This window comes from Molossus molossus, unplaced genomic scaffold (assembly GCF_014108415.1).
Source record: "Molossus molossus isolate mMolMol1 unplaced genomic scaffold, mMolMol1.p scaffold_m16_p_17, whole genome shotgun sequence".
NCBI classification, from domain to species: Eukaryota; Metazoa; Chordata; class Mammalia; order Chiroptera; family Molossidae; genus Molossus; species Molossus molossus.
In genome coordinates, this window is record NW_023425352.1 from 24161061 (window position 1) to 24186528 (window position 25468).

At 43.4% G+C, this 25468-nt stretch overlaps 1 protein-coding gene across 2 annotated transcripts in view; it reads left to right on the forward strand.

The window, feature by feature from the left end:
- Positions 1–25468, forward strand: part of LOC118632527 (dynamin binding protein) — an 88176-nt gene that overhangs the window by 58613 nt on the left and 4095 nt on the right. For both annotated transcript variants that reach the window (XM_036265715.1, XM_036265716.1), the window contains 11 exons: positions 2805–2998; positions 3836–3935; positions 9688–9835; positions 10424–10441; positions 10800–10999; positions 12460–12590; positions 13814–13918; positions 19690–19818; positions 21533–21865; positions 22502–22681; positions 24416–24614. In XM_036265715.1, coding sequence (XP_036121608.1) covers positions 2805–2998; positions 3836–3935; positions 9688–9835; positions 10424–10441; positions 10800–10999; positions 12460–12590; positions 13814–13918; positions 19690–19818; positions 21533–21865; positions 22502–22681; positions 24416–24614 — 1737 coding nt within the window. The remainder of the gene's footprint in view (positions 1–2804; positions 2999–3835; positions 3936–9687; positions 9836–10423; positions 10442–10799; positions 11000–12459; positions 12591–13813; positions 13919–19689; positions 19819–21532; positions 21866–22501; positions 22682–24415; positions 24615–25468) is intronic.

A 25468-nucleotide genomic window follows, 5' to 3' on the forward strand; every position in this document is an offset into this window, starting at 1 on the left:
ATGTTCCTCTTTTCCAGAGCCTTTTAGTCCTGTATTAAATTTGAGTTTTTTGGGTTTTTTTTTTTACAAATACTGAATCACCATATTGTACACCTGAAACACAATGTTTTATGTCATTTATACCTCAGAAAAAAGTGATTTTTCTCAACTTGCCACTTACGAAGTCATATTTGGGACTGAGATTCTATTGCTTTGAAATCACAAAGAAAATTAAAACAGAGCTATTGAACATAAATTTTACATACACTACAGTTAATTTAGAATTATAATTTAGCATTCTGATGAAATAAGTTATGTTTGAAATGTTGTCATTCATTCTACCAAAAATAAGTTCAAGAAAATATTTTATCTTTATATCTTTTATTTTTATTTTATTTTTTGTTCAGATAGAGTGGGAGGGGAGAGAGAGGAAGAGAGAAAAACATCGACGTGAAAGGGACACATCGAGTGGTTGCCACCCTCACGACCCAACCAGGGCCGGGGACATACTGTAACCTAGGTACATGCCCTTAGCGGGAATCGAACCCCGGTCTCTCTGGACCACAGGCCGACGCTCTAACCGCTAAGCCAATCCTGCCAGGGCTATCTTTATATCTTTTAAAACTATTTTGAATAATATCAAATTTACAAAAAATTGCAGTAGTACAAAGAACCTCCTGTATATTCTTTATTCAAATCCACCAGTGTTTAACATTTTGCCATGTTTTTGTTTTTATTCTCTCTCTCTCTCTCTCTCTCTCTGTACACACACACACACACACACACACACACACAGGTTTTTTTTCCTGAACTATTTGAGAGTAGGTTGCATATATCATGTCCCTTACTAATAGCTTCGGTGGTTATTTTGTATGAATATGGATATTCTCATTACATGACCACATAGATTTGCCATTTCAGGATGTTTTAATTGATTTAATTGTTGATATAATCGATAGTTTGTGTTACAATCTCATCAGTTGCCCTATACCATCCTTTGTAGCAACCGCCCCCTCCCCCAGGTCAGGTCATTGCATCTGTTTGCCATCTCTTGAGTTGGCTTGATTGGGAACGATCCCTCAGGCTTTCTTTGTCTTTCCTGATGTGACATTTTGAAGAATACAAATCCTCAGTTTGGGTTTGGCTAATGTTTCCTCAAGGTTTCTTTCAAATTATGCACTTTTGACTGGGATATTGTGTTGTTTTCAGACACGACAAATGGAAACACATGATGTCTATTTATTTGTCCCTTATTGTTGATTTGAATTTTGAGTGCTCAGTTATTTTCCATTTCTCCACCATATAGTCATTATTTTTTATTTTTGTAGTTACTAAGTAATTTGTAATAACTAATTCAAAACTGTGCCAATATCCTGATCATCATCGAACCCCACCATTATTTTTTCTATATTTATTCTACCATAAGAGCTTTCTCTTCTCATTTACTTATGTAGTACATACATACTATCAATATGAGTTCATGGATTCTTATTTTATTCAGTGGATTATAATCTAGCCTTGTGTACCAGGTTTGGCCAGTGGGACCCCCTTTGGACATGACCCCTCCTTTTGCTAAGCAGTTCCTTACTTTCTACCATAAGATGTTTGGGGCTCATTTATACCTTCCCTGCCCCAGCCCTGGAATTAGTCATTTCTCCATAGAACTCTGGTTCCTTTTAGTGGAGAATGGTTTTTAGAAATTAGAATCCAGACGTACTTTTTAAACATAGGAATTCCTAAATTCTTAGAGAAGGGGCAGCGAGGAAGATTTTTGGAGACTAAAATCTGTTGTGAAATCCTCATTTTTGTAAGTAGTTTGAACACTTTTATTTTGCATTTTAAGGCTGGAAAAAAAATTCTTGTAATTATACTGAGACTTACTAATATACTTACCTAACAAGTTGGTAGTTTTAAGTGGATCTTAAAGAATTTGAAATACACAGCAGAGATTGCTTCACTGTTGAAATTTTTAAATTGTTTATTTTAGCATTTAATGTTCATTTTAAGAACAAATGCTATCTCATCTGTATAAATAACACTCATCATATGTATTTAAGTAACAGGTAAGTGAAAAAGCTAATGACAAAATACAAATTTGTTTTCATTTTTACATCATGCAGTACGGCTCTATAAAGTTTCTTTTAATTAAAAATACCATTAAAGAACTTCATGTTTATAGTACATTTGTATCTTCCAAGACATTTGAAGTAACAAAACCTGCTTGTGAGGCTTCATTGATGTTTCCATAAAGAGAATCTACATAATTTTGCATATTTCTTTATATACTAACGTTAATCCACCATCATGACTGGAACATAGTGGATCCGGCAGTCATCCAGATCTCAGACAGATAATTTCTGCCTCATTCTTGTCTTGCCTTTATTTGGCAGCATTATGTTACCCATAATCTTTTACTGTGCCATGTCAATGTTTTTAACTTCCAATTTGGTATTTCTGCTGCTGAGGTTATAGAATGGATTTTATACCTAATTAAATGAAAGCACTTCTTAATGTGAACAACAGCTTTTTCAACCTCTTTGCAAAGGAAGTTGTGGACACTGATTTGTCCTCATAAAATGGGCCAGCTACTCTTTTTTCAGGACAAATCCTAAAATGGTATCGCACAGATGAGAGAAATTCTCAGGGGTGGCCTTCTAAGTTCTTCATCTGTTCATGATGAGAACTAACGTGTGGGATCAGATTTCCTGATTGTTGACAGTTGTGAAGCCTTTGCTTCTCAAGGACTGTGCTCCTTTCAGATCAGACTGTTGAAGAGTCCTGCTTTAGCACAGAGGGATGCTGACCAGTTCTCCTTTCCCTTCTAGAAATGACGCTCCTCTCCTCCCAGTCTTCGTCTCCGGTGGCTCCTCCTGGGCCCGTGTCCACTGAAAACCCGGAGCAGAGGATGCTGGAGAAGAGAGCCAAGGTGGTAGAAGAACTTCATCAGACGGAACGAGACTACATTCGGGATCTGGAGATGTGCATTGAGCGGATCATGGTACCCCTGCAGCAGGCACAGGTGGGAACTGTGGGAGCAAGTTCGCTTTACCTCGACTGTGGGTCTCCAAGCCTGAAGTGTCAGGATATGGGAGTTTTCACCACAGAGATGTATTGGGTTTGAAGTAAAGGCTGTGGCTGCTGCTCTTGATTCACGGGTCCCAACATATGTGTGTCAACGTAGGCCATCAGCATCCTGTCACTTAGCAAGTTCACGGTTAACTCACTGGACTTCCTGCAGTAACACCCAGGACATTTCTGTTTATTTGGCTCCTGAAAACAGTACCAGGGAGTCTGGAAGGTCACTTTCCTGGAAAGGTTGTATAATAAAGTCTGGAGAGGATGGGTTACTGGCTCTAGTACCTGATTTGATTGTATAAAGTCTATGCAGGAAACGCTGAGGTGGCATGTGCTTGTGTTAGGTACTTTTCTGGATGTTGGAGACAGAAAAAGAGGTTAACAGTTCCTGGGGATTTACAGTCCTTATTGCCTCTTGACCACCTGGGCTGGGTTTGGGTTTGTATTCCAGGAGCAGTCTCTTCAGACGTCTGTAGGAAGTGGGCAGTGCCATCACACTGTGGGTATGGGGGGGGGCATATGCATCCCAGTACACTCATAGACCAAAGCATTTCACAGTCCTTTTACTAAGGTGGGGAGGGGAGGAAGTGGAGGATACTCGGATCAAGGACAAAGGGTGACACTAAAGCTAACGTTGGATGTTTCCGTTCTGGACACTTCGTGAGAGTGAGTGAAAATGACCTTGAACAATTTTTGTCTAATCCTTGAGGTCTTTCTAATGTGAAGGATATGCTATTACTTTCATTTTCATGCATCTTTACATTTTGTTTCCCTTTCTCAGATACCAAACATTGATTTTGAGGGACTTTTTGGAAATATGCAGATGGTGATAAAGGTCTCAAAGCAATTATTGGCCGATCTGGAAATCAGCGATGCTGTAGGTATGAGCTCCTGCCATTGCTTCACAAGCAGCTGCTTCTTCCCTTTTTTTTTTTTAATTACATGGGTGGAAGGCAGGGGGACAAGGGCCTTGCTGGTTCTGAGTAGTTATGCGAAGAAATGAAGTTTTAGTTACTTAATTCAGAGGCTATTTGGCCCTCAGCTTCTCCTTTTATCTGCAGTCTACTTTGAGAGATATAGAATGTTAGCAATAGAAGAAATTTTAGCTATCACTTAATACGATGTGGATCATGAGATCAATTTTGTGGGTTGCATCCATATATATATATAAATATTTTTTCTTTATTAATTTTAGATTGAGAGAGAGAGAGAGATAGAAACATTGATGAGAGAACATCGACTAACCTCCTCCGGCGGGCCCCCCTCCCCTCCACTGGGGATTTGGTCCACAACCTGGGAATGCACCCTGACCAGGAATTGAACCTGTGACCTCTTGGTGTGTGGGTTGACGCTAAATCACTGAGCCATACCAGTTGGACCAGTATATATTTTTAAAGTAAAATAGAAAATATCAGAATTTACTGTAATCACAGTTTCTTGAAACTTTTTTTAAAATTTATTTATTTTTGTTACAGATATTTCTCCTTTTTTCCTCAGTGATATTCACCTCCCCCTCCCTCCCCGCCCTGTTCCCAGCTTTGTTGTCCATGTCTATTGTTCATGCATACATGCATATAAGTTCTGTGGTTTATCTCCCCACCACCACCCCCTCTTCTGGGGATTGTCAGTCTGTACCCCACTTCCACGTCTGGGACTACCCCATTCCTCAGACTGTTATGTTCATTATATTCCAAAAATAAGTGAGATCATGTGATATTTGTCTTTCTCTGCTTGGCTTGTTTCGCTTTGGATAATACTTTCCAGGTCCCTCCATGTCGTCTCAAAGGATAAGATCTTTCTTTCTTACTGCTGTATAGTACTCCATTGTGTATATGTACCACTGCTTTTTTATCCATTCGTCTACTGATGGACATTTGGGCTGTTTCCAGATCTTAGCTATTGTAAATAGTGCTGCTACAAACATGGGGGTACATATATTCTTTCTGATTGGTGTTTCAGGCTTCTTAGGCTATATTCCTAGAAGTGGGATCACTGGGTCAAATGGCAATTCAATTTTTAATTTTTTGAGGTAACACCATATTGTTTTCCATAGTGGCTGCACCAGTCTGCATTCCCACCAGCAGTGCACTAGAGTCCCCTTTTCTCCACACCCTCGCCAACACTTGTTGTTTGATGATTTGTTGATGGCGGCCGTTCTGACAGGTGTGAGGTGATACCTCATAGTTGTTTTAATTTGCATCTCTCTGATGATTAGTGATGGTGAGCATTTCTTCACATGTCTCTTAGCCATTTGTATGTCCTATTTGGAGAGGTGTCTATTTAGCTCCTCTGCCCATTTTTTAATTGGGTTCTTTGTCTTCCTTTTGTTGAGTTGTATGAGCACTCTATATATATATTGGAAATTAACCCCTTATCTGATGTATCATTGGCAACCCATACAGTGGGTTACCTTTCTATTTTGATGATTATATCTTTTGCTGTACAGAAGCTTTTTAGTTTGATGTAGTCCCATGTGTTCATTTTCTCCTTTGTTTCTGTTGCCTTAGGTGATGTGTCACTGAAAATTCCGCTGCATATGATGTCTGAAATTTTGTTGCCTACATTTTCTTCTAGGATTTTTATGGATTCATGAGTCACATTTAAGTCTTTTATCCATTTTGAGTTTATTCTTGTATATGGTGTAAGTTGATGGTCTAGTTTCATTTTTTGCATGTAGCTGTCCAATTTTCCCAACACGCAAGGCTGGCGGTCCCCGCCCCGCCGTGCCCCTCGCTGTGACAGAGGGCCACCGGGGGCCTCACACTTATTCTACACCTCTCATGTCTCTTCACCGTGCCAGACTAGAGTCAAACTCAACAGGGTCTTCTTTCCCCGCTGATTCTGCCAAGCCCGTTCCCTTGGCTGTGGGTTCGCTGGATAGTAGGTAGGGACAGTGGGAATCTCATTCATCCATTCATGCGCATCACTCATTAGATGACGAGGCATTTGGCTACCTTAAGAGAGTCATAGTTATTCCTGCCGTTTACCTGCGCTTCATTGAATTTCTTCACTTTGACATTCAGAGCACTGACTGGGCAGAAATCACATAGCGTCAACACTCGCCATGGGCCTTTGCGCAGTTTTTTGAAATTTTTATTTCTATTCTATGTATGTGTGTGTGAGTGTAGTGACTCATGGTTTAAAATGTATTTATTCATATGGTCATTGTCAAAAATGTTTGAAAAACAATCATCTGTTTCTTTTAAACAAGGCAACTATATTAGTTATCTATTGATATGTAACACATTATACCAAAACTTAGCAATTTAAAACGAGAAATGTGTATTATGTCACAGTTTCTGTGTGTAGGAATCTGGGAGTAGCCCAGCTGGGTGGTTCTGGCTCAGGGTCTTTCATGAGGTTGGAATCAAGAGTCAAGCTGTTGGTCTGCGCTGCCCACGCAGCTCTTTATGACCCTGCTCCTCTCCTTGGCTGTCACGTGATATGGCAGCTGGTTTTCCCCAAAGTGAGTGGGCTGAGGGAGAACTAGGTCACCTGCTTGCACATGAACTGATTACTAGACATGGGGATAGGATCATGATTTGGCTTAGATGGGGCAATATTTACGTGACTCACCTTGGAGAGAAATCGTGCAGCAGAATCAGGGCTCTGCCACCCTGAAGGGAGGGGGAATGGCTCTGAGATGTTAGGTGACAGTGCAACATTGTTAATGTTTCTTGAGTGTATATTACACACCACACACCCTTTCAAGGTATGTCACGCTTAATCTCAGTTGTTTCTTACAACAACCCTCGGAGGTTTACTGATAAGGAAACTGAGACTTAGAGGGGGGAGTAATGTGCCCAAGGTCACATGGTGAGCAGTTGATGGGGCTGACATTCAGACTCAGGTCTTTCTCTCAGGCCACCTGCTCATGGGTTAACTTCTTTACAGAGTAGCTTTATGTCTAATACTTAATGGAAAGGTAAGAGAAACTGAAGCCTGGGGTCTTGCTTTAAATGGAGAGGTCAGAGGTCAGGGGGATTGAGGAAGGAAAGCACATATTGATTGACTAGAAGGAAGCTACTGTGATCCTATTTTAATAGAATGATAAAGCAAAAAAAGCTTACTTATAAGATTAAGGCATTTGAAATAACTATCTGTAAGCTATTTATTTGAATTATGAAAGAAACTAGACAAATTGGTTGGTCTCTAAGAGAGTAATTATTAATCAAACAATTACTTTTTTTCTAATTACCTGTATTTTATGACAATAAAATAGGAAATTAAAACAAAATATTCATAATCTCACCCCTGTAAGATATCAACTGTGTTTCATTTTTCTTCTTTTCTTCCACTTCTTTTCCCAAGACAAACGAATTAGGTAGACTGGTGCTGAAGGTACACAGAGGATAGTGAGGAGAGGTCCTCGGGCTAAAAGGTTCAGGACTGTGGCAGGAGGTTTAACTTTACAAGTGAGGGACACTGCAGTGGCTGAGGGGAGCACGCGGTGGAGCCAACACCGTGTGAGAACTGTGCTGGGGACTGCCATCTTGGTCAACCAGAAGGCCAAGCAGTACGTTCAGTGGGGAATTAATAAAGGATTTGATTTGGAACATCTGATAAGGGAAGGTTCTGAGAAGTCAGAGAGGGGGAAATTAAAGCTTTGCTGAGCCAATAGCAAATGGCAGATTGACATGAATTGCATAAACAAATTTTTATTTTGGTTAAGTTTAATTTATTTTAATACATTTTAAATTTAACTTATTTTAATTACCTTCACATGGCACAAAGTTAGGAAGGTACAAAGAACTAATAAAGTATCTTACATGTCCCCTACCTACCCAGCTCTTCTCAACCTAAAACAACCACTGCGACTAGTTTTCCTGTATCTCCTTCCAGAGGTAGTTTATCATATATCAGCAATGACATACATATTTTTCTACTTCAGTTCGCCATCCCCATTTTTTTTTTTTTCTTAATCATTCTAGAGAGAGAGGAAGGGAGAGGGAGCGAGAGATAGAAACATCAGTGAGAGAGAACATCAATTGGCCGCCTCCTGCATGCCCCCCACTGGGGATCAGCCCCACAACCTGGGCATGTGCCCTGACTGGGAATCGAACCGGTGACCTCTTGGTGCATGGGTTGATGCTCAACCACTGAGCCACATCAGCCAGGCGCCATCCCCATTTTAACAAATACCAGTGGCGGCATACAATCCAAACAGTCTTGCTCTAAGCCTTTGTTCCCTCTCCACACTGTACCTTCCAAGCAGTTATGACCCAGGAAAGGGGGATAACTTAGCAAAAAGTTAAGGAAATCTAGGGTGCTGGAGAAAGCAGCACTGAATTAATTTACTAATCCTGATTGGAGGATTCTAGTCCAACCAGGACAGTGTCTGGTGGGGAAGGAAAGAAGGGTAGGTATTTACTAATCCTGATTGGAGGATTCTAGTCCAACCAGGACAGTGTCTGGTGGGGAAGGAAAGAAGGGTAGGTGTTCAGGGCTTGGATGAGTTAGAAGATGAGGTTGAGAGAAAGAACTACCAGGAGACTGCATATGTAGTAATATATAAGGGGCTGGCTTAAATTATTTTAAACATGTCCCACAGAAAGAAGGATAGTTTATATAAGGCCCCAGGATATACGTTTGTGTGTGTATGTCTGTGCTTGCTTCTATTATGTCCTGATATTTTCTTAAAAATTTTTTTTTTCCTTTATTGAGTTTAGAGAGAGAAGGAGAGATAGAACTCTCTCTCGCTGAGAGAGAACATCAATTGGCTGCCTCCTGCATGCCCCCCACTGGGGATTGGGCCCACAACCTGGGCATGTGCCTTGACTGGGAATTGAACCAGCGACATCTTGGTGCATGGGTCGACGCTCAACCACTGAGCCACACCGGCAGGACCTGATATTTTCTTTTCCATTCTATTTTATTTTCCCAAAAGAGTGCTACTCCCGATACTGTGCCTGTTGGTTGCAGGGTTCGACAGAAGTGAAGCTGCCCGTGAGACGGGGCAGCATGGGTGTGGTGTTCATGAACAAACTAAAGTTTCTTTTACAGAAGGGAGCTATAATTATGGGAGTACACTTAATTTAAGTAGGAACTGATCTGCACAAGACGAGTGAATTTCGTAGAATACAGCATAAATGGAACAGGTGACATTGTAGAGCAAGGGCTAGAGTTCCCTGGGGGAGGGGTTTATGCGCAGAGCAGCTGGGAGAAATAGTTTCAGGGGAAGCAGTGAGTAGGATCATGTTCTGAGAGAGGAACACTGTTTGGGGGAGAGCAGTCCAGTACTGCTGCTGTAGAAGGATCTCTCATCCCTGTGCAGGTTTTCCTGGGGCTCAGAGGGCGGGGTCCTTTCTGCTTCTGACCAGATACCTGCAGGAGAGCACTTGCAAACTCCTTATTCTGCCTGACTGAAAGGGGCTGGAGACTGTTACGGGGACCAGGTGTGCGCACGTGTGTGTACGTGTACTGAGCAATAAATACATGGATGGCATGGTTCTCTTAAATTTTTCTTTAAATAAGACAATTTTAAGCTATTACATGGAATTTTTTAATTCATTTGATAGATAGTCTTACTATCATCTCTTGTGATAGGATTTAACCAACAGTCAAGTTTGCCTTATACCTTACGTTCACATTGACGACACTGAGAAAAAGCTCTGTGTCTCTTGTACTTCAAAGGAGCTGTGTTCCTTGATCACCGCGATGAGCTTGAGGGAACATACAAGGTTTACTGCCAGAATCACGATGAGGCCATCTCGCTGCTGGACATCTACGAGAAGGACGAGAAGATCCAGAAGCATCTCCAGGACTCGTTGGCAGAGCTTAAGTAGGCGTTTTGAGCACTTCGCTTCCACCACAGCGCTTTAGTTCTGCCTTTGAACGTCACTCCCATGCATACGTCTAGGCTTCTTCTTATGCCCACCCATTCATCTTATTTTAATCATAAATGACATATTATTATAGGTCCTATTAGGTAACTTGCCTTTTCCCATCATACATTACGAAAATCTTAAGCAGCTTTATCCATTTCAGTCACTCTTATCTATACATACATAGTATTAAGTTAGCATTTTCAGGTAAGTAGCCAGGAAGATAGTTTGGTCCAAATAAATAAGAGAGTAGGTAAGAGGAGCAAATTCGATTATTCTCGACCATCAGGTGAGATTCTTATGGTCTTAGGGAGGAGGGTAATGGATATATGAGTAGATCAAAGAGAAATAGGAGCTTACTAACTTTTTACAACAAACTGGGTATGCGACCATAGACATTCATAATTCCTCTCCTATCCTGTGGGATTTTTGTCCACCCAACTCATAGGCATTAATGTTCAACTGAGGTGTCATAAGAAGAATGTGAAAGCCAGCATTGTCGCTAATCAGCTGTCTCTTTCCTTTTCATGCTCACTGCCTTGTAGGAGCCTGTACAACGAATGGTAAGTCCCCTCACCACTGGCATAAACTCATTTCTTTATTTTCTTTCTTTATAGACAGAAACCTAGAAGTAGATTTGCCTTGTTATATTTTTCTCCATAGCACTTTCCACCAAATGACACTTGTAATAGCGCTCTATTACTGCCTGTCCCCTTCCGTCAGGGACTTTGTATGGTCACGTGGCAGCCCGGCACCTGGAACAGTCCCTGGTGTTCTTAGGTGCCCGGTAAACAGGAGAGGGTGAACGTGGAAAGCAGGATGAAAGAACAGCGCTCTGTTTAGGAATAGCACACACTGCCTGCAGGCCCTGCCTTGTCTGTGGACAGTGGACGAATGACTCTGTGTTTCCTTCTCTTTTAGGGGATGCACAAATTATATTAACCTGGGCTCCTTCCTCATCAAACCTGTACAGCGAGTAATGCGTTACCCACTGCTGCTGATGGAGCTACTGAATTCCACCCCAGAATCCCACCCGGATAAAGGGCCTTTGACCAATGCAGTCCTTGCAGTCAAGGAAATCAACGTCAACATTAATGAATATAAACGTCGAAAGGATTTGGGTAAGAAAAGTATACTTGCTACAAAGGAGGTATGCCCTTAAAAATGCTCTCCTTTCCTTTTTTTTTTTTCCCTTCTTTTTTTATCCTCACCCGAGGACATTTTTGCATTTTTATCTTGAGAGAGAGTGGGAGGGAGAGAAGAAGGGTAAGAGAGACACATCGAGTGGTTGCCACCCACACGACCCCAACCGGGGCTGGGGACAAACTGCAACTGAGATACGTGCCCTTAGTCTGAACCGAATCCAGGTCTCTCCAATCTGTGGGCTGACGCTTTAACCGCTGAGCCAAACCGGCCAGGACAAAAATGTTCTCCTTTCCAATTTATTGATTGGAAATGGCTGATCAAGAGTTCCTTCAGGCACGGTGATTGCCTTCTCTGCTCACCGAAGACAATCCTTTTCAATCTGTGATCACATTTGTTTGCTCTGCACATCTGCTTTGCTATTTTACTGTCTCCACTTAAGTTAGGACTTTTGGTCTTCTTCCAGAAAAGTCTCTGGGTCCCATCAGTCCTGCCTATGCCCAGTAACCTTCCTCTCTGGTCTGAGCCCTTTTCTTCCCCTCCCAACACTGTACAGTCAGTTTCCAAACCACCGACTCCCTTTAGAATGTAGAATGAACTGAACCATTTCTTTTCTTTTTCATCAAATGTCTTATTGAGGCTCTAATTTGAACACTCGAGTGGTATGGTGACCATGCTAAACTGATGCACTATTGATATCCTCAGAGTCAGTAATACAGCACAATCTCTTTGTTCTCCACTCTTTTCCCCACTTTACCTGAAACCTTTTCTCTGCCTTCTACTTCAGCCATTCACCCACGTTCATATGTCATGTTGCTTGTGGCTGTAAAAGCTTTCTGGCCACCCAGCCCTCTGTCTTGGTTCCTATCTCCTGATGTAATGTCATTCACCTTCCACAGTGATAACGTGTGTCGTTTCTGCCACCCCCAGCCTTCCCTTCCGGCCCTTCTGTTGTGATCTCCAGTGTTTTCTGCGGATTGTGCCCACTGTATGGCACAGTGGTTAGTAAATAACTCCTGTAGAGCAATTTACTGTGTGAGGTAATTGGATGTAAATATCTCATTTGTATATGGGTGAGACCATTTAAGATGGTCCTATAAGGCAAGTATTGTTATTTTCTTTTTTTTAATCCTCACTCAAGGATATTTTTCTATTTATCTTCACATAGAGTGGGAAGGAGGTAGAGAGGAAAAGAGAGAGAGAGAGAAACATCGATGTGAGAGAGACACATTGACCGGCTGCCTCCTGCATGACCCCAGCTGAGGCTGGAGACGAACTGCAGCTGAGGTATGTGCCCTTGGCTGGGATTGAACCCAGGACTCTGATCCTCATTGAAATCAGCACTAGCTCGGGTTGTTAGTCTTGCTTTGTAGCCCGTTCTGTAGTCTTCTGTGCTCAGGAAAGAGCTTTCTTAGCTCACCGTTGACTCACTCCCTAGTTCTCAAGTACCGGAAGGGCGATGAAGATAGCCTCATGGAGAAGATTTCTAAACTGAACATCCACTCCATCATCAAGAAATCCAACCGAGTTAGCAGTCACCTGAAGCACCTCACCGGCTTTGCTCCACAGGTGAGGGTCCTGCACTTAAAGGTGCAGCATGTCTTTGGCAGCTTCTCAGGGCTGCGCGGGGCAGCCTACATTGGCGTCAATTGGCATGATCCCCTCTGAGCGCCTCCCCTTGTGTTCGCTGGCTAGTGTATACCGGATCCTGCAGCTGCTGGTGATGTCAGTCCACCCACGCAGCCCTCTGTCCATGCCGGTGAGCTGCCAGTGTGCAAAAGCAAATCAGAAGGGCAATGATTACTGTGGTTTTAGACACCCATGAGAAGCTTATAATTTATGTAAAGACAAAATTAAAATTGCAGACTTATTAAGCTAGAAGGGATTTGAGAGCTCACCTAAATTCAACACCATGTGTCACACATTAGGAGATATGAAGTCTGAGGGTGTTGAGTGACTAGAAAAACTATTTATGGACAGTGCTGGGGATACAGCCGAAGTCTTTAGGCTTCATTCACTCTACCGTGTGTACCCAATACCAGGAAGGGAAAATGCAAGCCAGAAAGAAGTCAGTTGCTAAGTTTGGCCTTTGTTCTCTGCACGCTGTCATGCCTAAGAAAACATGAGCTTCATGTTGGCAAGAGATTTAATCTGAGCCTTAAAAGAAGGAGACAGGTGGGCATAGGGAGAGGCGAGGGCATACCTGGCAAGGCAACGACACCGGGCGAAGGCACAGAATCCACAGGTGTGGCAGGTGCCAGAGAGATTGGTGGAGAGAGCAGCCCGACCAGAGCCAAGGATCTCCATCCGGAGCGGAGGAGGCAAGGTGTGAAGGCAGGGGCCCTTAGATACTTTACAGATCTCTCAAAGCCATGTAGAGGGGTTTACGTTCAGTTGAGTATGATTCAGGGGAACATCAAAGGTTCAAAATACAAACAAAAGATGTTTTTAAGAAAGATACTTTTGCCAGTAAGAGTTTTTTTTTGTTTGTTTTTTATCCTCACCTGAGGACATCTTTCCATTTTTTGTTCAGATAGAGTGGGAGGAGGGAGAGAGAGAGAGAGAGAAACATCGACGTGAAAGGGACACATGGAGTGGCTGCCACCCGCACGACCCAACCAGGGCCGGGGACAAACTGCAACCGAGGTACGTGCCCGTAGTGGGAACCAAACCCGGGTCTCTCTGGACCGCAGGCCAACGCTCTAACCGCTGAGCCAAACCGGCCAGGGCGCCAATAAGGTAGATTGAGAGAGAGTTCAAATCAGCTAACAGCACTGGTTTATTTTGAACAGATAAAAGATGAAGCATTTGAAGAAACAGAAAAGAACTTCCGCATGCAAGAAAGGTTGATCAAATCGTTTATCCGAGACCTGTCCCTCTACCTCCAGCACATCCGGGTGAGTGAGGACGCCGCTCCACTTAGGGTCAGACGCGGTGCCATTCGGTTCGCTGCCCTGTGCGTCCAGCTTAGTGTTGAATGTTGAGCAGTCTGGGTTCAAATGACCCCTACGCCATTGCGTACTTTTATTGGGATTCCTAGAGGCTATTTAAAAGTTAAATAACCTTTAGAAGATCAGCGCTGTTGTATTGATTTTAAAGTGGCCCAGCTCTTCCTCCCTCTCAGCCTTCCCACCACCTTTATTACCGTCTCCTGTATCCGGCTATGCCCGAAGCACGTAACACAATTCGTCTCGTCACAACCATATGAAGGTAGAATAGAAAGAGAACAGTTCCTGTGGAGGTCTTTTAATAATAATATTCGTTTCCAACTTACTTAGTTGCTCTTCAGGAGGCCTGTAAAGTTGTTCCAACCATGACGGTCTGCAGAGCCGGAGGAGGTGCGGCGGTCGGGCCCGGGCACCTGCCTGTCCCTGCGCAGGATTTCCTTCCTGAAGTCAGGCCCAGGACCGGTTCCTCGCAGTCACACTTCTGATTTCTCTACTGATCTTACAGAATGGTGTTTGTGTACATATATGATATATCCCTGTCCCTCACACATGAACATCTCATCCTATGAAACAGTTTTCTTAAGAAGAGGTCCTTTGTTTTAAAAAAATCATTTTTGTTTAAACTAAGTAAAATGGTATAAAATTCAAACGGTACCAAAGGGATAAGTAAAAAGTAAAAATAATGACTCCTCCTGCCCCTGTCTTCTAGTCATCTTTCATAGAGGCAGGTGGCATTTATTAGATTCTTCTCTCCTACTGTGTGTGTGTGTGTGTGTGTGTGTGTGTGTGTGCGCGCGACACTGTTGAGTATCTTAGGGTTTGCTCTCAATAGCACCATTTGGGAAGTCAGCCCATACCTGGACACACAGAGCTTCTTGCTCTTTCATTTCTTTACAACTGCATAATATTTAATTTTACGGACATGCCATAATATATTAACTAATCCTCTATTGATAGTTATTTAAATTGCAGTTGCAAAAGATTAGAAACCTTGGCACAGGAATATCCTTGTAGATCTATGTGAGTGTATCTGAAAGCCTAGAGTACTAGATTTTTTTTTTTACATTTAACTTTAGAATTGGAAAGAGAGAGAGAGAGAGAGAAACATCAATGTGAGAGAGACACATCGATTGGTTGCCACCCACATGACCCCAGCTGGCCATCGATTCTAAATGACAGCTTTGCAGGATAGAGTAATCTTGGTTGTAGGTTCTTGCTTTTCAGCACTTGGAATATTTGTTGCCACTCCCTTCTGGCCTGCAAAGTTTCTTTTGAGAAATCAGCTGACAGTCTTATGGGAACTCCCTTGTAGGTAACTAAATGCTTTTCTCTTACTGCTTTTAAGATTCTCTTTTTGGCCCTGGCCAGTTTGGCTCAGCAGATAGAGCGTTGGCCTGCGGTCCAGAGAGACCTGGGTTCGGCTTCTGCTAAGGGCATGTACCTCGGTTGCAGTTTGTCCCTGGCCCTGGTTGGGTCATGCAGGTGGCAGCCACTCCATGTGTCCCTTTCACATTGATGTTTCTCTTTCTCTCTTCCTCTCTCTCCCTCCTGCTCCATCTGAGCAAAGAATGGAAAAATGTCCTCGGGTGAGGATAAAAAGAAAAAAAAAAAGATTCTCTCTTTGTCTTGAACCTTTTGCATTTTGATGATGATGTGTCTTGGTGTGGGCCTCTTGGGATTCATCTTGTTTGGGACTCTCTGTGCTTCCTGGACTTATATGTCTGTTTCCTTCACCAAGTTAGGGAAGTTTTCTGTCATTATTGTTTCAAATAGGTTTTCAATTTCTTGTTCTCTCTCTTCTCCTTCTGGCACCCCCAAGATGAGAATGTTGGCACACTTGAAGTTGTCCCAGAGGATCCTTACACTATCCTCATTTTTTTGGATTCTTTTTTCTTTTTGCTGGGTGTTTTTTGCTTCCTTATATTCCAAATCGATGGTTTGCTTTTTGGCTTTACCTACTCTACTATTGAATCTGTGTAATTATTCTTTATTTCAGTTAGTGCCTCCTTCATTTCTGACTGCCTCCTTCATTTCTGACTGCTCCTTTTTTATGCTCTTGAGGCCCTCACTAAATTCGCCGAGGTTCTCACTAAGTTCATTGAGCATCCTTATAAGCAGTATTTTTAACTCAGCATCTATTAGGTTGCTTATCTTTATTTCGCTTAGTTCTTTTTCTGGGGTTTTGTTCTGTTCTTTCATTTGGGACCTGTTTCTTTGTCTCCTCATTTTGGCTGCCTCCCTGTGTTTGTTTCTATGTATTGCTTAACGAGAAGTATGGGGCTAGCTGAGATCAGATGCTGCTTATTTGAAAGAATTTAGGAAAACCTGAAGCAGGATCCAAGACAGGCCAATACTATGTTTAAGTAACTGGCAACAGCTTGGGTGGGCCTGAAAGTTGGGTGGGGCAGGGCCTCAGGGAGTCACCAGGGCGGGGCTACCAGTGTGAGCCAGGTTGCTGGAGTCCCAGATATGGAGACTGTCTGCTGCCCCCGGGAAGGACTCACCAAAGGAACAAAGGTCTCAGACAGCACGTTTGTCCCAGAGAAAGCCCCCTCTCCAGCCCTTGCTCCAGTGCCAAACAGCCTAGTACTTCCCTGTGTGTCTCTGGCGCCTCTCGAGCTGCCTCCCCTCCAAGTTTAGAGGGAGAGAATCTGATAAGTCTGTGCACGGGCCCTTTACAGAGCTGCCTGGGGCTCCAGCCGCTTCAGCCTCCCTGAGCCTCAGTTCCCGCTGGTTTCTCCAGCCAGAAGGTATGGGGACTTCTCTTCCTGGCACTGGAACCCTGAGTGGGGCGCCTGGTGTGGGACAGGGACCCCTCACTCCTAAGGGAGGACCGTCCCAGCCGAGGTGTCCTCCTGATTTTTATCCGCCACACGTGGGTGTGGGACCAGCCCCTCCGCCTCCGCCCCTCCTACCAGTCTGGATGTGGCTGCTGCTTTAATTCCGTAGTTGTAGGACTTCCATTCAACTTGATTTCAGGCGGTTTTGAATGATGGTTGTTCTGTAGTTTAGTTGTAACTTTGATGTGGTTGTGGGAGGACGCAATACCGCGTTTACCTACGCTGTCATCTTGACTGGAAGTTGTCATGACAGTGTAAATTTTGCTAGATACTGTATTGTTAGCATGTGTGTAAAATACATATTAATGTATGAAATGATTTCTCCACCCCTTGCTAACACACATTGTAATCAAAATTAAAATGTCTTATCTTTGTTTGAAAGATAGTTAAAAACATCATGTTTTAATATAGTTTATATTTGCATTTCTTTGAATGAAGTTGAGTATATTTTCGCATTTAAGTCATTATTTTTCTGTGATTTGTTTATATTTTGCAGCACTTATTTATTGATTTGTTAGTCTTTTTCTTGTTGATATGTAGAGCCTCTGTATATATTGGAGAAAATTGCCATATGTCTAAGATGGTTTACAAAAATTTCCCCCCAGTTTGTTGACTTCTGAGTTTGCTTAAATTGTATTTTCTTTGTAGAAATGTTCTATTTTTTTGTAGTCTACTTAGAGGTTTTTTTTTTATGGCTTCTTAGTTCTGTATCACATTTTAAAAGACCTTTCCTATTCTGAGATAATAAAAAACAAGTATCTCTCATGTTTTTTTTTTAATTCAGATAGAGCGGGAGGGAGAGCGAGAGGAAGAGGGAGAGAGAGAAACATCGATGTGAGAGAGAGCCATCAAGTGGCTGCCACCCGCACGACCCAACTGGGGCCGGGGACAAACTGCAACCGAGGTACATGCTCTTAGCGAGAACTGAACCCGGGTCTCTCTGGACCGCAGGCCGACGCTCTAACTGCTGAGCAAAACTGGCCAGGGCTCTCCCATGTTGTAGTACATTTGGCATTTCATTTTTTAAATGTTAAAGTTACTGATTTAGCTGGAATTTAGTCTATAAAATGTTTGAGGTAGGGATTCAACTTTCTTTATTTTCACAACTGGTTATCCACTTATCATCATTTATTGAGTAATAATCCCCCTGATTTGAAATGCCCCCTACATTTCCTTTAAATATCAAATTCTTTCCCTTCATGTTTTAAAATGTAATTAGGTAAAAACTAGGGGTTATGAAACTTTTAAGAAATATAAGGAGCACATTGGCTTCCAGTGAGAGATTTGGCAAAAAAATATTGGGACAACTACTAAGTATGTTCTCTTGTCTGAGGACTTGACCTACAATTCCTTCATTTGGTGCCCCCTGTTGGTTGTTTTTTCTCCATGTTTTCTAAATGTATAGCAAGTATATACCTGGGCCTCCAAATCTTAAAATGCTTATCTCGCCCTGGCCGGTTTGGCTCAGCGGTTAGAGCGTCAGCCTGCGGTCCAGAGAGACCTGGGTTCGGTTTCCGCTAAGGGTGCGTACCTTGGTTGCAATTTGTTCCCGGCCCTGGCTGGGTTGTGCAGGTGGTAACCACTCAATGTGTCCCTTTCATGTCAATGTTTCTCTCTCTTTCTTTCTCTCTCTCCCTCCCACTCTATCTGAACAAAAAATGTCCTCGGGTGAGGATTAAAAAAAAAAAAAGGCTCATCTCTGTAGCAACCGGTGGAAGCACTTTTAGGTGGACACGTGTGACATTGACAGTGGACATTAAGGGGGAAATGCTGAACAGTTTTGTCACTGACGTGAGATGGAAAAGCCCTGCCAGTAATAACGTGAGCTAGCAGAGTGGCTGATAGAGAGCCAGCAAGAGCAAATGCTGAGGGCCACTGACTACGTCACTTGGTCTTCATGTCGACATATGGACTGATGTTTTGCAACTTGACAACATTCCTTTAAAGAAATATAAGAGGACATCATGCTTCACACTAGTTCCCCCACTCGGGTGGAATTAGAAGGATTCCCCACTTTATCTTCCAGCAAAACTCTGGCTTTATTTATATGTACAGAGAAAGGACTTACAGACAAATAGGTCAAAAATGTGGTGGAGTAAAATATCAAACCGATGTATGAGGCACTGATAGTTTTGGCTTAGGGACTTAATTTACCCTGGAAATATATTAATGGAGTTCTAGATTTTATTTAGGTTAACATCAAAATAATAAGCTTTCTTTGGACTTAAATGGCCCAGCATTGTTTCAAGTAGCCAAAGAAAACCGGCCTGGGATTTAAAAACCGTTAGGATCAGTCACAAGGTATTTCCTTTGCATTCACTTATTTTTATTTTTATTTTTCATTTGTTTCAGCATCGTTACAATTGACTGTTGCCTTCACATTAATAAGTTAGTGTGTAAAGAGGTATTTTTGCAAGGAAGAAAGCAGCTAGAGCCCTCGTCATGTGTGCCCTAGTGGGTGAAGGGAGCAAGGTTGTAATTCCCACAGGGCAGTGGGCAGTTGTTTTAAGAAGGTGACAGCATGCGCCAAGGCTCGAGGAGGAGAGCTGATTGTTCATTATCATAATCCTGCAGGGATCTTCTTGACTCTAATTTAATAATTTACTTTTTGATGCATTAAGAAACCCTCAAATTAGGGACCCAGGGAAATGCTAAAGAGATGATAAAAGCCCTCACCAGTTTTCTCATAATTAAACATCTTAGGCTTTTCCCTGTGCCCATAAATCATAGTTTTGAGAATATGCTTGTTTTAAAGCTAAAATGCTACACTATAGAGAAAAATTTTGATTCCAGAACCCCTTTTCCCCAGACTGCTCTCTGAGATGAATGATGAAGGCTGTTCCATTTGATCTTACTGTGTTTGCTTCCGACTGGCTCCAGGAGTCGGCCTGTGTGAAAGTGGTGGCCGCTGCCAGCATGTGGGACGTGTGCATGGAGAAGGGACACAAGGACTTGGAGCAGTTCGAGAAGGTGCATCGCTACATCAGTGACCAGCTCTTCACAAATTTTGTAAGTCACTGTTTTCAACATACTTCTCTGCATCCTTTTCGTGGGTGGGTCCTCTTTCTGGGGTTCTCTGACATCCAGTTCATGGAAAAGTTAATTCCACAAAGACACGCTTTGTGCGTCAGGAGTCCTGGCCGTCCTTCAGGATATTGGTATCAGGATTTTATATTCAAAACATGACTTCAGTGAGTTCAGTGGACAGGTAGGACCTGCATGTATTCACATAAATTTTTTCGTAGCTTGTGATCAACCTGGTTCCAGGGGACCAAGGAAATATAATCGTGGATCACTATTGATAACTCAGATCAGAAGAAAGCAACTATTGCCCTGGCTGGTTGGCTCAGCGGTTAGTGTTGGCCCACAGACCAATGAGTCACGGGTTTGATTCTGGCAAAGGGCACGTACCTCGGTTGCAGTTCGTCCCGGCCCTGGTCGGGGTTGTGCAGGAGGCAGCCAGTCAATGTGTCCCTCTCTCTCTCCCCTCCTTCCTCCCACTCTATCTGAAGACAAGTGGAAAAAATATCCTCGGGTGAGAATAAAAAAAAGAAAGAAAGAAAACAACTATTAGAATAACTTAAAAAGGAATATTTAGGGATTGCTAAGTTTTTAACAGACAGATCTTTGAGACTGTACAAACTACAAAGAAATTACTAACGGCCAAAGTGCTTGGGAATTGTAAATAGGTATACAGTTGACCCTTGGACGGCACGGGTGGGAACTGCACAGGTCCACTTATACAGACTTTTTTCAACATATACTGTAAACGTATTTTGTTTTTCTTATGACTTTCTTAATAACATTTTCTTTTCTCTAGCTTGCTTTATTGTAAGAATACAGATTATAATACATACAATATACAAAATATGTGTTAATTGGCTGCTGGTAAGGCTTCTGGTGAATAATAGGCTTATAGTAGTATAGTCTTTGGGAAATCAAAAATTATACGTGGATTTTCAGCTGTGCAGGAAGTCGGTACCCCTAACTCCTGTACTGTCCAAGTGTCAGCTGTATGTAGTATTTGTTTGGTCCCAAGTAGAAGGAAATGTGTGGGGTTGATAGTGTCTTGGAAATGTCTGGATGTCTTGAAGCTGAAGAAAATGTGCACACTCAGGGAACTTACAGGTGTTCTAACATTAGCATTTTAAAAAAAGAACTTAGTACCTATTTACATTTTTTATGTGTCAATACCCTGCCCTCAGTGTCTGTCCCACTGGAAAAAATTAAAGAGAAAAATCTTTTGAAAAATGACAGATATTACCAGTTAGTTATGATCAGAAGAGATATTATTGGCGTGAGAAAGTTTCTCTATCCCAGACTTACGTAACAACTAAATCTTAAGTTAAATCCAAGCTACGCAGACACCTGTGCCTGAGAAGTGACCCAGGCTGGCCGGCACATCTGGGTCGCACTGCAGCCGCCACATTCCGTGCACAGGTTAGCTCTCGATTTCAGCTGCAGAGCTAGGGAGGGATTCGCATATCTTGCAGACTCTTTGATGTGTGCACACTGTTGGGTGAAGAGTTAGAAATTGAGAAGTTTTGTGGAATATGTACGTGCATCTGGTGTTGGGTGATTCGGCCCCTTGGATCTGCCTGGGTGGAGCGTGTGCACTGGGAGTAAAGCAGGTGGTACAGGACACAACAAAATCAGCCTGAAGAGTATTTTGGAAAATAACAAATGTGGAATACTGAGCAACGTGCCTTTCTTGTCCCTACAGAAGGAGAGGACAGAGCGGCTTGTCATCTCCCCCCTGAATCAGTTACTGAGCATGTTTACAGGGCCCCACAAGCTGGTGCAGAAGCGCTTTGACAAGCTGCTGGACTTCTACAACTGCACAGAACGGGCGGAGAAGCTGAAGGACAAGAAGACTCTGGAGGAGCTGCAGTCAGCCCGGAACAACTACGAGGCCCTGAACGCGCAGCTGCTGGATGAGCTGCCCAAGTTCCACCAGTTGGCCCAGGGCCTCTTCACCAACTGCATTCACGGCTACGCCGAGGCCCACTGCGACTTCGTGCGCCGGGCTCTGGAGCAGCTGGAGCCGCTGCTCTCGGTGAGTCCCTTACCGCCTGTGCCCCCGCGGTGCAGAATTTATCTCTGAAGTTCTGGTGTTTTTCTGGAAATGCACAGTAGAATGTTTGAGACATTCTTCAAACTAGGTAGATTAAAGACGTTATTAGGTCAAGCCTGTTAGAAACTGGAATTCTTGGTCCCTTGATGGTGCCAGTGAAACCCGTGGCTTGTACGCAGCTGTCACCACCTGAGCAGTCCCCAGGAGAGCCAGCCAACGTACCCACTGGCAGCCTGTCCCTTGCGTCAGGCCGCAGTGTCCGTAGCTTACCCAGTGAGCTGAACGTGAGCTTCCAGTTGGTTGGTTTTATTTTTTTAAATTTATTTCTTCATTGATTTTAGAGAGAGAGGAAGGGACGAGGAGAGAGAGATAGAAACGTTGATGAGAGAAAATCGACCAGCTGCCTCCTGCATGCCCCCCCACTGGGGATCGGGCCCACAACCTGGGCATGTGCCCTGACCAGGAATTGAGCCGGTGACCTCTTAGTGCATGGGTCAGCGCTCAACCACTGAGCCACACCAGCCAGGCTCCAGTTGGTTTTAACAAGACTGTCAGTCCTGGGATCTTTCATCCGTGTTCTCTTCTTTCCTCTATCTCTACTTTTCCCATGGACTCCAGTTACTGAAAGTCGCCGGCAGAGAGGGAAACCTCATTGCCGTCTTCCATGAAGAGCACAGCAGAGTTCTGCAGCAACTCCAGGTTTTCACCTTCTTCCCAGAGGCTCTTCCAGCCACCAAGAGGCCATTTGAGAGGAAGACCATGGACCGGCAGTCTGCCCGGAAGCCGCTCCTGGGCCTGGTGAGTAGAGAGCCGGGGAGGCGACACATGGCCTGGGCGTTAAGACTGAACTCTGGAGCTGGACCATCTGGGTTCAGATCCCGGTACGGACCCTTCACTCCCGTATGTCCTTGTGCCTTGGTTTCTTCACCCCTAAAACACAGATAATAATGATATTGCATCACAGAGTTACTATGAGGTTTAAATGAGTTAATATATGTGAAGCATTAGAAACTTCCCAGCAGTTAGTTAAGCACTATGTAAGTAAGCTATCATCATTGTCATTATTTTTAGTATTGATGGACCCACCTCTGTCTCTACAGATTAGCAATTTAATAGGAGTTTAAATAGGAGAAGAGAAGTCACTGCGTTCTCACCTATCGTGGGCTCACTCGTGCATGTTCTTGCTGTCACTGAGCATCAGTGTGCCTGCCGGGGCCTGTGGTGACGGCCTGCGGTTCCTCGCACCTGGTCTGTACTTCCAGATGCCCCTGAGAAGCCTTCTTGGCTTTTCGTCTGTATAGGGAAAGGAGCTAGCAAACTGTTAGTACTTTGATCCGTTAATGAAGGGGCTCATTTAAGAGTGTGTTAATTCTGCCAGGCCTCCCTTTTTTTTTTTTTTTTATCCTCACCCGAGGACATTTTTTGATATTTTGTTCAGATAGAGTGGGAGGGAGAGAGAGAGAGAGAAACATCGACATGAAAGGGACACATCGAGTGGCTGCCACCCACATGACCCAACCAGGGCCGGGGACAAACTGCAACCGAGGTACATGCCCTTAGCAGGAACCGAACCCAGGTCTCTGGACCGCAGGCCGACGCTCTAACCACTGAGCCAAACTGGCCAGGGCCAGGCCTCCCTATTTTTGATCATGTATTAGAAAGGGTAATTATTTGATTTATTGCCAAACAATTCATGGCTGACTGCTTTTTTACCTGGAGTTATATTTTTTTAACTCAATTTCTCCATATTTTGAAAATTTTGGTAAGATCTGCCAGATTACATCAAGTCATAATCTAAAAGACTGAAGACTTGTCTTTGTTTACAATATTTTTGCCCCATAGAATCTCATAGACATTAATTTAGATTAGCTTAGAAGGGGGGAATCAAATTTATTGTTACTTTTACTTGATTTTGGTTTTATGAATATTATTTGTGTTTATAGATGGGGAAGTCGGCGTGTGGAAAGTCTCAATCATTTAGCTTCATAGAGCAAACCATAAGAAGACCTAGTAATATTAGGTATTTTGAGTCTTTTTTTTTTAATCCTCACCTGAGGACATTTTTGCATTTATCTTCAGATAGAGCAGGAGGGAGAGAGGGAGGAAGAGAGAGAGAGAAACATCGATGTGAGAGAGACACATTGAGTGGTTGCCACCCACACAACCCCAATCGGGGCCAGGGACAAACTGCAACCGAGGTACATGCTGGGGACCCTCTGGTCTGCGGGCCGACGCTCTAACCAGTGAACCAAACCAGCCAGGGCGGTATTTTGAGTCTTTAGGTGGCACTTTAATCACATTTTTTGTCACAAGGTAACAGTAAAACTGAGTGTTAAATTTTCTCAATAGCTACAAGGAAGCAAAGCGTGCCCTAGGCCACCGTGGTTTTACCAGCCACGTGGACTGACAGGAGCAGTGAGCAGCTGGCCGTCGTGGCCCCATTTCTGAGGCTGACAGTGTCGGGGTTCAATAGCTGCGGGGGAGTGGCCAGGGCGGCCTTTGGCTGATGGTATTTCTTGTGTTGCCTTTCAGCCAAGTTACATGCTGCAGTCGGAAGAGCTGCGGGCCTCTCTCCTGGCAAGGTATCCCCCAGAGAAGCTCTTCCTCGCAGACCGGAACTTCAACGCTGCCCAGGACCTGGATGTCTCGCTTCTGGAAGGCGACTTGGTGGGCGTGATCAAGAAGAAGGACCCCATGGGCAGTCCGAACCGCTGGCTGATTGACAATGGAGGTGAGGTGTCAGACGGCAGCTGCTGGCATCTAAATGCGGAAGCGCTGGTTCGGCTCTGCCTGCACTTAGCCGGGCGGGGAAAAACGAGAGGCTTTGATCAAAGGGAAAAATAACCTTGACAGTTCTGTCCATCTCTAGAGAGTGTAATGCCCAAGTCATTACAGAAACAAAACCTGTCTTCAGTGTTGTTTTTACAAATTCCAGAGGAGATTCCATTGTTTACAGCTCTCCCAGCAGGAGGCTGCCTGAGGGGCCTGTGCCTGGAGCAGCCTTCTTCTGAGGCCTGTAGACGTGTTTTATGAGTGTGAATTTAAAACTTGTGAGACAGGGGTTTCGGGTGCTTTTTTAGTTTTCTTCCTGTAACACTCTTATCTCATGACTATTTATGGGATGACTTTAAAAATAGCTCATAGCTTTTTTTTTTCTGGTCGGGGGCATGGGGAAGGGGTTCAGAATTTAATGAAAAGTGCAAATAATAATAATGATCCATAATCCTTTCCCCACAATTCTAAAATCTGAAAAGCTTTGAAAAATCAAAGGGTGTTTTTTTAGAATTTATTTGGCAAAACCGAAACAAAGTGATGTGAGGCTGTTTATATTCGTTGCTTATCCCTTTTGGTGTGAAGAGCCGTATGTTTTGCTACAGAAACATTGGTAGCTTTGAATATAGGGTGTTGGCTCAGACCCTGCTGGGGATATTATGGAATGTATAATATAGGTACTTGATTACCTCCCCAAATCCAGAACTCTAAACTCCGGAACACATCTGGTCCTAAGCGTCTTAGATACGGATGTGGGCATATAGCATAAACGTCTATGTTCACACTGTTGGAGCTGAACATTTTTCAGTTTTT